Here is a 13,470-nt window from a genome sequence, read left to right as displayed (position 1 = left end):
TTTTCTTCGAGGTCTCTTTGTCTTCGTTTCTCCTCCAGGTCTCCTTCCAGCCGTAGTTGCTCAAGGGCTATTTTTCTTTCCGCCAGCTGTAGTTCTCCGTCCAGCCGGAGTCGGGCGAGCTCCAATTCGTGGAGCCGGTTCCTCTCTCGTTCTCGGGCGTCTTCGTGGGAGAGGCCCGTATCTATGGTTGCGGGTCTTTCCCCCGCTTGGGACGCGTTGGTCTCCGGGCACCCGTTCGGCCCCGGGTTATCTTCATTCTGGGTTGGCGTGTCTCCGGCTTCCACCCATGTTTGCAGGGCCGATTTAAAGTCTTCCTTGGTGCTTAGGCCAGTGGTAGCGATGCCCAGGTGTTTGCAGAATTGTTTCAATTCTTTATGACTGTACTCTTCCACATTCTCTTTCCAGAATTCTTCAGTCGGTCTGGTTTCTTGAGTAGTCATGGTCGCGGTGTGTTTTTATTGGTAGCGGGTGAATCACTCTCTGTACAATTTGCGTTGGCTCGGATCGCACCGCCTGCCACCAATGTTAGAAAGGCGATCCCGGGGGAGGCAGAAGATGTCTGACTGACCACCCCTAGGTCCACCCCTCCGTCTAGAAGTAGCCGAGCGTTATCGAGAGGCCTCCTGGGTGAGGGTACTCTCCTAGGATCGTACAGCAGAGTAACCACACTACTACAAATGGGCACCACACACGAGGATAAGTTCTTAGACTTTATCAAGAATAACGGTTGCTCTTCTTCAGCGATATGTACAGGTAGATCGAGGGATCTGAAAAGTCTCGTAAATAAGGGACAGGGTAGCAGGACAGTCTCAGTACTGGTGAAGGAAGGGATACCCTGCGCACAGCTCTCAATCCTCGAGCTGGGGGGTTCCGAGAGGCCGAGCCGCGGCAGCGCCAGCAGGACTCGACAGGTGGTCTTTAACGGGAAGGGGGCCGCGGCAGCGCCAGCAGGCCTCGAGGTGGTTTCGGCGAGGATGGGCCGCGGCAGCGCCAGCAGGCTCCAAAGATGGTTCAGCTAAGATGGACCGCGGCAGCGCCAGCAGGCTCCAAAGATGGTTCAGCTAAGATGGACCGCGGCAGCGCCAGCAGGCTCCAAAGATGGTTCGGCTTAGATGGACCGGGGCAGCGCCAGCAGGCTCCAAAGATGGTTCAGGCTTCAGGTTACTGAGTTCTCCTCGGAGTCAGCCGCGACAGCGTCAGCAGGGCTCTTGACTCCAGGATACAACTGGCGTCCTACTCCAGGGCTGGCCCAGATATAGGACTGGAGTCCTTTGATGTCTGGACCCTTGCGCCTGGGGGCCAGAGGGGCCGGGTTGGTGGTGTCCAGACACCCAGCAGGGGGGTGGAGCCAGCGCCCAGGGAGGCCGGAGGCCGATCGATACCAGGCGTCCGGGGACGGTTGGAGGGCCATCGAAACTCCCCTCCTCTTGGATCCGTTGAGTGGTCACTCTACCACCCGGGGGGATCTTGGTGCCTTGATGTCGGGGCTTTGCTGGGGTTTTGGCCGGGGCCGAGGCCACGTGCTCGGGACGTGAGGGGCCCAAGATGGGGTCGGGCGAGGCCTCGTGCTCGGTGTTAGGAAATAGGTCTAGTCTGCTTTCTATGGCCATGCTTTGCCATCACATGACCTCCCTGTTGGACATTCAAGATTAGCCCTGCCCATAACCCAGTGCTTGGTATCCAGTAGTTTTGGGTTCCAGGTTCTGGGCTGGGCTGTTGTATTTGACTCCTGCTTGGTAGGGTTCACGGGCTCGTGTTCCCTTGTTGTTCTCTTTCCCTTCCTTCCCTTTGTGTTTAGTTTTCAAGCCCCTGGTGCTTATTATTAATCCTGTCCCTCTTCGCTATTTTCTGCATCTCCTTTCCTTGAATCGGACATTGTCCTTGGAACCCGTTTTTTATACATTCTAAGAGGGACTGCTGGGGCTCCAGCCCCCTCGGAGTCTTACCGAAGGAAGAAGCGTGTTGCCTTTGGACGTCCTTGGAGGCAGGATTGCTACGGAAGACGCCGCCTGGAGACCGAGCAGCGCGCTGGCCTTCCGCGTGTTGACAGCCAGTCCCTGTCGTGCGAGGTTCGGTCGTTTTCAGACGCGCTGCAGACGCTGAAGAAACAGACGACACAGACGATCGCCTTTGGCGCCGGAACCGGTGTTTTAGTTCTGTTTATGTTCACTTCGTTCTTGGCCCCTATATTCCGCAAAGTAGAGGCTCTAGGGGGGGTTTTATGCCCTGGATAAGGCTTTTTCCCCCTAGTAGTCCGTTTTTCGTAATTCCCTGGGTAAGGAGCATTTTCCCCCCTGGACTCAGAAGTACATCAGCAGACTCTCTGTTCTCCCTGCTCCCAGGACCTCCCGAAGCTGATCCTGTATTGTAAACAAGTAAGGAGGTTGTGTTGTATATGGCAGAGTGTGGTCATAGTGGAGGAGGGAGGTTGATGATTAGGTATTGGGGATTGTGAAGTAATTGTGTGCACTACTTTTTAGGTACAGAAGCGTGGAGGTGGTGGCGAGTGTTGGTCTGCAGTCCAGGTCCTGGTTGGGGTGAAGCCTTCTGACATCTCCTTCCCTTGTTTTGTTTTCCCATCCCCTGTCCTAGGCTCCGGTGTCATCTCATGGTTATATGCTTCATGAGTGCCATTTGAGTCAGGGTAGTGGATTGGGCCATACTACGTTCCTGCAGTGTTTGGGCCAGTGGACTGCAACAGAATACCAAGCCCACAAATTTTAACACTGCCTGGACGTGAGTATGGATGAGCATGCGGGCGGGGGTCATAGCGTACCCACTATGCAGGATGTCATGGGGGCGTTAACCGCATTACAGGCTCAGCTACAGGATCTACGGCAGAAAAATGCAGGACTGAAACAGGAGCTTGGGGCAGTGAGGGAGAGAGAACAGGCAAGAGAGAGAGGACCAGGTCCTATCATACAACCAGCAACTTTTCAGTATGGAGGAGGGACGGGACAGGGTTCAGGAGGTGGAGCTCCTATCACTGTTACGGTTACATCACCTGTTCCTGTTCCCTTAGCCCCCCCGGAGATGTTTACAGGAGATAGCGACAAGTTCGGGACTTTTATGAACCAATGTCAGCTGCATTTTATGTGCAAGCCGAACGCCTTTCCAGATGACGCAGCCAAGGTGGCTTTTACAATATCATATTTGGCTGGCACCGCTGCTCAGTGGTCGATCCCCCTTGTGGATAGTGATGACCGCGTTTTGTATGACTACTCAGCATTTAAAGAGTTAATGAGAGGATTGTTTGCTAAGCATGCTTTTATGCAGGCTAGCGATGCCGAGCTCTTAAAGCTGAGACAGGGTAGACAGGACTTGTTAACATATATTTCAACCTTTAACAGATTGGTATCAGAGACTCACTGGCCAATGGACAAGAGGACATCCTTGTTTTATCAGGGTCTTTGTGAAGAACTGAAAGACGTGGTATCGCAAGTAGTGGACCCTCCAGACGACTGTGCCGCTTTTATCGATCTAGTGGTAAAATTAAATCACAGGTTGTCTGAGAGGCGTGGGGAACGGAATCGGTTTCAGGTGTCCAGTGGGAATTATGTGAAATCAGAAGTGAAACCCCTTGGCGATCATAATGCTGCTCCTGAGCCAATGGAGATAGGAGGGGTGAGAGGCCCATTAACCATGGAAGAGAAGAAGAGGAGGAGGGAGCAGAATCTATGCTTGTATTGTGGTCAGGGAGGTCACTTCGCCAGGGAGTGCCCTGTGAAGCCTTCTGCCATCGCACTGAACAAGAGGGTAGCTTGTATCCATGTGGACCGTCGTCCAGCCTTTAATGAAGGAGCTGGGGGAACGTATGATGTGCTGGGTGTGGTGGATCAGGTGCCTAGGCATTTTTTTTATTCCTGCTTATCTTCTGCTCTCCGTAAGTAACCGAGTTCCTGTGTCGGTCTTGCTGGATTCCGGTGCGACCGGGAATTTTATCGATATCTCTTTGGCTGAAAAGTTAGAGATACCGTGTCGATATAAGAACCAGCCAGAACCTGTTAGAGCCATCGATGGCACGGAATTGACTTCGGGGTCTATTACCCGCCAGACTGAGCCGTTGAAGTTGTTGTGCGAGAATGGTGATTCTGAATCAGTGGTGTTTGATCTCATTGATGCCACTTCCTTTGGTCTAGTATTGGGGGTTCCATGGCTTCAGGAACATAACCCTAAGATCGATTGGGTGCAACGTTTGGTGACCCTGGATTCCTCACATTGTCTCAAGTATTGCTATAAGGAGGCCAGTGCACGTGCTTCCCCATTGTCATGTGCAGTGACGGATGTCGGGGCTGTGCCAGTGCAGTATTCTGCTTTTCAGGGTGTCTTTGATAAGGTTCAGGCTCAAGGTCTTCCTCCACATCGGTCTTTTGATTGTAAGATCGACCTGATCCCGGGTGTCCCTTTACCTTGCTGTCGCATTTACGCACTCTCAGAGCCTGAAGAGTTACATCTTAAGGGATACCTGGAGGAAATGTTGCGGATGGGCTATATCCGCCCCTCCAGTTCGCCTGTGTCATCGGCGATTTTCTTCATTCCAAAGAAGGAGGGGACATTGAGAGCCTGTGTGGACTACAGGGCTCTTAATAAGGCTACGGTGAAGAACAAGTACCCTCTTCCACTCATCCCCGTGTTGCTGGATCAGCTCCGCAAAGCAACGGTGTTTACCAAATTGGACTTGCGGGGCGCTTACCATCTTATACGTGTACGCCCAGGGGATGAGTGGAAGACGGCATTTAAGACCAAATATGGCTTGTTCGAGTATTGCGTAATGCCGTTTGGCTTATGCAATGCGCCGGCGGCCTTTCAGTTCTTCATTAATGAAGTCCTCCGTGATTACCTAGATAGAAGTGTCATCGTCTATCTACATGACATCTTGATCTTTTCAGAGACGGGGCGGAACATCAGGAACATGTGACACAAGTGCTACAGAAGTTACACGATCATCATCTGTATGCTAAATTGGAAAAGTGTCAGTTCAGCACCCCTACTGTGGAGTTCTTGGGGTTTATTATTTCAGCGGAAGGTATCCAGATGGACCCGAGGAAGATACAGGCTATTGTCACCTGGACTGTACCATCCTCTGTTAAACACATCCAGGTCCTTTTGGGCTTTGCCAATTTTTATCGGCGTTTTATTTCTCACTTTTCTGATATCGTGTCTCCCATGACCAGGTTGTTGAGGAAGGGGGTTCCCTTTGTCTGGTCTGTTGAGGCTCAGGCTGCCTTCCATCTATTGCTGGAGAAGTTCACATCGGCACCTGTATTGGTGCATCCTGATCCTGTCCTACCGTTTTTTGTGGAAATGGATGCTTCACTGTGAGCTGTAGGTGGGGTTTTGTCCCAAAGGGATGCTGAGACTGGTCAAATGCACCCCATTGCCTTTTTCTCTAAGACCCTGTTACCCGCAGAGCGTAACTATACGGTAGCGGAGAGGGAGCTGTTGGCGGTGAAACTATCCTTTGAGGAATGGCGGCATTATTTATGGGGCGCTCGGCATACCATTACCATCTATACCGACCATAAAAATCTGGAGTTCTTCCGGTCTGCCCGTGCGTTAACACCTCGCCAAATGCGGTGGGTTTTATTGTTCAACGAGTATGACTTCGTCATAACATATCGACCCGCTGCACAGCAGAAGAAGTCCGATGCCCTTTCTCGGATACATGTTGTCATTGGGGATGAGGGACATGAGAAGGAGGATAGACCTATGATCAGTAGTGAGAAGATCATAGGGAGTATGTGTATTGAAGACTTCCCTAAAACAGTGAAGGATCAGTTGAGTCAACTGGATTTGGCCCCTTGGCTAGCATTGCCCCAGGTTGTGGCCCATGAGGATTTATTGTACCATGAGGATCGCTGGTTTGTTCCCCCAGTTTTGAGAGATATGGTATTGCAATGGTGTCATTCCTCTGCATTGGTAGCACATCCAGGGATGCGAAAGACAAAGGAGATGTGCTTGCGATGGTTTTGGTGGGACACATTGGCTAAGGACATTCAGAGTTATGTGACAGCTTGCCCTGTTTGTACCACTAGTAAGCCCTCCCATTGTAAACCGGCTGGCCTGTTGCAGCCTTTAGAGGTTCCTCCTGCTCCTTGGCATACAGTTAGCATGGATTTTGTGACCGACCTACCCTCTTGTTCAGGTTATACTGCAATCCTGGTGGTGGTGGATCTCTTTACTAAAATGGCGCATTTCATCCCGCTTTGTAAGATCCCCACCGCTAGAGAAATGGCTTTGGTGTTTATGTCCTCAGTAGTCAGGATCCATGGCTTACCTTCTGCGATTATATCTGACAGGGGGGCGCAGTCTGTGTCCCATTTTTGGACTGAGCTCTGCTCTGTGCTTAAGATGGAAATACGATTAACATCAGCGTATCATCCACAGTCCGATGGTCAGACCGAGCGGACCAATCAAACCATGGAGCAGTATTTGAGGTGTCTTGTGTCATCCTTGTCTTGTGATTGGGTGGCTGCTCTTCCCATAGCGGAGTTTGCCTATAACAACAGTACACATTCCGCTTTGGGTATGACTCCTTTTTACTGCTCGATGGGGTGCCATCCTAGGGCGTTAGCCATCCAGCCCACTGGGCATGTGCCAGCCATAGATGATACATGTAGGAGGTTGAGTGGCATATGGGGTGAAGCACGGAAGCATTTGCAGGAGGCAAAGGTCAACATGAAGGCCCAGGCTGATAAACATCGGGTCCCAGCACCACCTTATTATTATTATTATTATTGGGCATTTGTAAAGCGCCTGGTGACGCCACTGGCGTGTCCCCGCGCTGTGATAAGTGGAGTGGTCGCCCCCCCCCTCCCACTAAAGGCTACCTGCTGAAAAGGTGGGTTTTAAGCTTTTTCCTGAACAGGATTTCAGATGGTTCAAGTCGCAGTTCTGGAGGTAGAACATTCCAGCATCTGGGGGCGAGATGTCTAAAGGATCTCCCTCCCATACGCGCCTTCCTTACTCTGGGTACCATTAGTAGCCCAGTCTGAGAAGACCGTAAGTTGCGAGTGGGCTCGTAGTGGGACACCAAACTCTGAAGCGGTTCAGGGGCTTTACCCCTCAGAATGCGATGGCATGTGACGAGGGCTTTGAACTCAACCCTCTTCTCCACAGGAAGCCAATGGAGGGCTTGAAGAGCAGGTTTGGAGGGTGACCTCCTGGGGAGTCTGAGTACAAGCCGCGCCGCGGCGTTTTGGAGCACTTGGAGGCGGCCCATGACCTTGCTCGTGGCCCCCAGATAAAGCAGGTTCCCATAATCAAGTCGCGAGGTGACCAGGGCGTGCACCAGCGTCCTTCGAGCAGAAATGGGAAGCAGATCTAAGACTTTCCTTAGGGCTCTTAGGACACCGAAGCATACCCCCGTCACCCGGCTAATCTGAGGACCAAAGGCAAGGTCTTTATCCAGCCACACGCCAAGGTTCCTGGCCTCATGGCAGGGAACGGGGACCTCGCCCAGGCAGGGTGGCCACCACGCCGACGACCAAGCAGAAGGCCCACCCCCCACCACGAGCACCTCAGTCTTGCTACCGTTCAGCTTTAAACAGTTTGCGGACATCCAGGCTGCAAGGTCTTGCATGCAGTTCCTGAAGATGTCCGCTGCAAGACCGGGTGCCCGCGATAGGGAGACAACCAACTGCGTGTCGTCGGCGTAGGACACCAGGCGAAGGCCGTGTCCCTCCACGATGGCCGCTAGGGGGGAGACATAGATATTAAATAGGGTTGGGCTCAGGGACAAACCCTGAGGCACGCCCTGGCCCAACTCAATCTCCCTCGAATAGCATTCACCCAGCCTGACCTGGAAACACCTGTCAGACAGGAAGGACCTGATCCAGCCAAGCGCAGCGCCTGTAACCCCACCTTCATTCAGACACTGTAGCAAGGTGGAATGTGCTACAGTGTCGAATGCTGCGCTTAGGTCGAGCAAGATCAAAGCCATGGTTTGGCCATCATCCACGCCCTGTCGTAGTGCTTCAGCCGCTACAAGAAGTGCCGATTCCGTCGAGTGACGGGGACGGAAGCCAAATTGCGAGTCGTGGAGTAGCGAAGCCTCCTCCACGAACTGCATGAGTTGTACGTTGGCTATTTTTTCCGCCACTTTAGCCATATAGGGCAGAAGGGAGATGGGGCGAAGGTTGTCAAGTTTTTCGAAATTCACATTGGCTTTTTTTTGCAGGGGGAGTACAATTGCTTGCTTCCAAGCTTTGGGGACACTCTGGGATTTGAAGGAGGTATCTAGTAGGTGGCGGACATAAGGTTCGAGTACTTGCAGGCTACCCCTAAGTCGACTGGGAGTCGTCGGGTCTCTTGGGGAACCAGATTTAATCGACCCGCAAATACGGATTAGTCCTTCAGTTGGAGGGGTGGCAAAGGAGATTAGCTGTCGTTCTCCTTTGGTTTTAGTGCCCTCCCCATGTGGAGGACTGTTGTTTGCCCGCTGAGGAAAGGAGTTGTAGATGTTAATAACCTTATTAGCAAAGAACTCTGTAATACGATCGCAGCCCTCCGTAGTGCAAAGTTTCGTGGGCATCACAGCGGGCTTCCCGACTGCAATAGATTTATAAATTGAGAAGAGTTCCTTGGTGGACTGTTCGGCTTCTTCAATCTTAGTGCAGAAGTACAGTGATTTGCCCTTTCGTAACAGCTTATGGTAGTTACGCCTGCAGTCTAAATACTCTGCTTTGGCGGGGGTTGAATAGGCAATCCTCCATTGCCTTTCGGCCCGTTTGCATGCTGCTTTAGCCACCCGCATGTCCTCATTGTACCAGGGAGCTGATCTCTGAGCTCGACCCCCCATTTTGGCCGCACCAAGTGGAGCCACCAAGTCCAGGGCCTCCGTAATTCGTTGGTCTAGGTTGAAATTAATTTCTTCCACGCCCACACCACCGGGAAGACCCTTCGCAATTAGCGCCTGATTGAATAGGGCTTGGGAGAACGCCGCCCATCTCCGCCTAGGATGTTTGTCAGCAGGAGGGTCGGCCAGACAAGGTCCCTGTGTCCCAATGGTAAATGGAATAAGATGGTGGTCAGACCATGGGATGGGGACCGGGGTCTGAGCTTCCACTTGGTTCCAGTTTGCGAAAACTGGATCAAGAAGGTGGCCCAACTTGTGGGTAGGGTGTTGTACCTTCTGTTCAAACTGCAGGCTTGCCATTGTTAGACAAAGATCATTTGCTACCTTGTCCGTGGGGGTGTCTAGGTGTAAGTTTAGATCACCCAGGACTAGGAATTTATCCGTACTTAATGCAGCTTCAGTGACGTCCTCCACTAGCTTCTCAATAAAGGCTGTAGAGGGGCCAGGCGGGCGATAGATCAAAAGGCCTTTCAAGGGGAAGTTGCCATTTATCGTGATAGAGAAGGCACCAGCTTCACTACCCTCAATATTCGTACGTTCTAGCTGACATTGGTAGTCCTGTTTAGCAACTATGGCTATGCCCCCCCCTCTCCCTCTTATTCTATCTAATCTTTGTAGACAGTAGCCCTCTGGGATGGCTTCAATGATTTCCGGCATGGAATCTAGATCTAACCATGTTTCCGTAAGGAAAAGTAGATCCCATTGCTTCCCGCTAATGAGGTCGTAGATATCGAGGCAATGCTTACGTAGAGAGCGTACGTTCAGCAAGCCACATATCAGGGAGTGTCGGGCACTGATTTTGGCTTCCCCTGTATAGAAGGCGAAACTGCAGTAGTTGCAGCCCGCGTCATTTCCTGCCTCCATGCTGTGTGAGCAGGGACCCAAATGCTCATGGCGGAGGAGAAGAAGATCCTCTCGACTCCAGCTGATATGAACTGCAAGAGGAGCAGGGGGTCTGGCCCTGGGCCGCAATCGGCCGCGGACGGGCGCAGACGGGCTTAACTCAGGCGCAACTCCGGCGCGCCTTCGTCGCGCCCGCTGCGCTCGTCCGCTGCGCTGCCTGCAACACATCCGCCTTATATCCCCCCCAGCGTCCCAACAGCTAGAGCGCTGCAGATAACTTCCGGAAGTGTCTGGCTCGGACCCTCCACGCCCTCTGCTCAAACGGTGCTAGTCACCGGCGTCAGAACGAGGCGGGAGGGAGGGGCGAGTCCAGCACTCCGTTGCTAGGTGGCGGTAGCTGCTTGTCTGCTTAAAGGAGCTCTGCCGAGCAGACTGCAGATAGCGGAACAAACACCCAGTGCAAAGAGGCTTGCACGCGCTGGCTCACCACAATGCCAGGTGAGGAGAAATAAAGTTTTTAAATTTAAAAGTATAAAAAGAGCTCACACGCCAAGTCAGCATACAGCATACAGGTAGTAATCACCAATACACTGGAAGCGCTTCAATAAAAGCGGTAGGGACACTGCCACTGCCCACTTACCAGGTGGGAGATCAGGTGTGGTTGGCCTCACGCAATCTCAGGCTGCAGGGTTCGCGTAAGTTACAACCTCGGTATGTGGGCCCGTTTTCTATCATGCAGGTCATCAATCCTGTGGCTATGAAGCTTGGGTTACCTGATGATTATAAGGCCCACCCTGTGTTTCATACGTCTTTGTTGAAACCATATGTTCAGTCTGCTCAGGTATTGCCACCACCTCCTGCCGTGTTGATTGATGGGGAGGCAGAATTCGAGGTTCAGGCCATTTTAGACTCCAGACGTAGGCGGGGTCGCCTTTTCTATCTGGTTGATTGGAAGGGTTATGCCCCTGAGGATCGAACTTGGGAGCCGGCTGGGGGGTTACATGCTCCTCGGTTGGTCCGTATGTTCCATAGACAGCATCCCTCTAAGCCCCGCCCGGTGGGGAGGATTGTAAAGGGGGGTACTGTTAGGAAATAGGTCTAGTCTGCTTTCTATGGCCATGCTTTGCCATCACATGACCTCCCTGTTGGACATTTAAGATTAGCCCTGCCCATAACCCAGTGCTTGGTATCTAGTAGTTTTGGGTTCCAGGTTCTGGGCTGGGCTGTTGTATTTGACTCCTGCTTGGTAGGGTTCACGGGCTCGTGTTCCCTTGTTGTTCGCTTTCCCTTCCTTCCCTTTGTGTTTAGTTTTCAAGCCTCTGGTGCTTATTATTAATCCTGTCCCTCTTCGCTATTTTCTGCATCTCCTTTCCTTGAATCAGACATTGTCCTTGGAACCCGTTTCTTGTACATTCTAAGAGGGACTGCTGGGGCTCCAGCCCCCTCGGAGTCTTACCGAAGGAAGAAGCGTGTTGCCTTTGGACGTCCTTGGAGGTAGGATTGCTACGGAAGACGCCGCCTGGAGACCGAGCAGCGCGCTGGACTTCCGCGTGTTGACAGCCAGTCCCTGTCGTTGTGCGAGGTTCGGTCGTTTTCAGACGCGCTGCAGACGCTGAAGAAACAGATGACACAGACGATCGCCTTTGGTGCCGGAACCGGTGTTTTGGTTCTGTTTATGTTCACTTCGTTCTTGGACCCTATATTCCGCAAAGTAGAGGCTCTAGGGTTTTTTTTATGCCTTGGATAAGGCTTTTTCCCCCTAGTAGTCCGTTTTTCGTAATTCCCTGGGTAAGGAGCGTTTTCCCCCCTGGACTCAGAAGTACATCAGCAGACTCTCTGTTCTCCCTGCTCCCAGGACCTCCCGAAGCTGATCCTGTATTGTAAACAAGTAAGGAGGTTGTGTTGTATATGGCAGAGTGTGGTTATAGTGGAGGAGGGAGGTTGATGATTAGGTATTGGGGATTGTGAAGTAATTGTGTGCACTACTTTTTAGGTACAGAAGCGTGGAGGTGGTGGCGAGTGTTGGTCTGCAGTCCAGGTCCTGGTTGGGGTCTCCTTCCCTTGTTTTGTTTTCCCATCCCCTGTCGTAGGCTCCGGTGTCATCTCATGGTTATATGCTTCATGAGTGCCATTTGAATCAGGGTAGTGGATTGGGCCATACTACGTTCCTGCAGTGTTTGGGCCAGTGGAATCCAACACTCGGAACGTGATGGGCCCAAGATGGCATCGGGCCTGTAGGGGTGGTCCGGAGTGGGAGCCGGACCGGCAGTGTTGGGGCGTGCCGGGTTCGCCGTGTCCCAGGGGGGAGAGCCGTGGTTCGCCAGGGTGGTGGCTCTCGTCGGTAGTTCATGTAGGGTTGTGCCAAGGGGGCGACCGGGGCTCGATGGAGGGCTGATGTCGTCCTGGGCCCGCCATGCGGGAGGGGTAGGACCATGCCACGAGGCCGGGTCCAACACCTGTTATGAGCCTGCATGTTGGTCAGTAGTCGTACTTGCCTTTTGCCACTTATATTTTGCTGTTTTTGCATCAAGGTGCACATGGTCTCCAAAGAGTTGGCAATGCGGTCAAGCTTCAATGAAGATGTTTCATGGCCTGGCTTCATTACATTTATCATTTTATTCATACTGCTCGATAAAGAACCCATTTGTTTGCTGATATGTCCAGGTTTACCTTTAATTATTCTAATGTCTTTCCCTTACAGGCGCTGTATCTTGAGGATTTTGTCTTCCACAAGATTGCCAGTGATGGGACCCTCTCCAAATTGACCACTTTCTGTCACATTACCTCCGCGCAAAGAAAACTGCTGAAGTCTCCTTCGCCTACTCAGCCTTCGATTTGTGACTGTTGTAGTGCTTTGAGGTTGCCTTTCAACTACATTGTCATTCTGCTCTGTTTCAGAATCAGTTTGCAGCAGTTGTCGCACTCTCTGTCTTTCCCCTGTTTGTTAATTGGATGCTGATGTGCTAGGGGCATTTCCCTCTTCTGTTTCTTGAACATCTTGGTTGTTGAAATCCCTCAAATCACGCTCAATTAATTCCTGCAGTGCTTCTATGATAAAAAAAATGCAAACATGATGTTATTTAAAGTTTGCACTTTCATTAACATAATTAATAAAATGTGACATTCTACACAATCACATGATCCCAGTCTCATTCTTAGTAGTTCTTCGTAGTAATAAAGTTTAAATTACAAATTATTGTTTGTGTACATGATGGACTTTGAAAAACTACAACTCCCATAATGCACTGCTTTCAGTTTCCTAACATTGAATAACTGTTGTTGGTGACACACAGATAAGATATCAAACACAACAGAAATGCAATGCTGTTATTCCAACTTCTTTCACAAGACTCTTGCAATTTCTAGGCTCCAATCAGAGAATCAAAAGCACATACAATTCACTTACCTTCAGAAGGAATTGGAATCTCAGAAGTATCAATGTCTATCACTCCAACTACAGCCTGAGTCAACAGTGTGCTTTTTACCATGTCTTCCAGGGGGGTGTTGGGTCTATCCCTGGGTGTTCCACCTCCAGTTTTCTTTGAAGATTTAATCCTGTTTGCAGCTTCTCTTTAACACGACTGCGCAGGTCATACCATCTTTTTTGTAAATTATTTATGTCACGATCTGCCACTCCTACTGCGTTAACCTTTGCTTGTATGGCAATCCATAGGTTTCTTTTTACAGCTTCAGTAACCTTCAGAGACAGCTTACCAAAAAGCTGTTCCTGTCTTGCAGTCACCTCCTCAATAAGAATTTCCAACTCTTGA

The 13,470-nt window shown here is 51.2% G+C and overlaps 1 protein-coding gene across 1 annotated transcript in view; it reads left to right on the top strand.

The window, feature by feature from the left end:
- SLC7A2 (solute carrier family 7 member 2) overlaps window positions 1–12,833 on the top strand; it is a 641,379-nt gene extending 628,546 nt beyond the window's left edge. Inside the window, exon 12 of the mRNA XM_078678125.1 lies at window positions 12,402–12,833. Within this exon, the coding sequence (XP_078534251.1) occupies window positions 12,402–12,659 (258 nt within the window). The 3' untranslated portion in view covers window positions 12,660–12,833. The remainder of the gene's footprint in view (window positions 1–12,401) is intronic.
- The last annotated feature ends 637 nt before the right edge of the window (window positions 12,834–13,470 follow it).

Source organism: Lissotriton helveticus, chromosome 2_2 (genome assembly GCF_964261635.1).
Source record: "Lissotriton helveticus chromosome 2_2, aLisHel1.1, whole genome shotgun sequence".
NCBI lineage: Eukaryota > Metazoa > Chordata > Amphibia > Caudata > Salamandridae > Lissotriton > Lissotriton helveticus.
The sequence above is the reverse complement of the archived record's forward strand: the minus strand, read 5'-3'. Positions and strand labels throughout refer to the sequence as shown.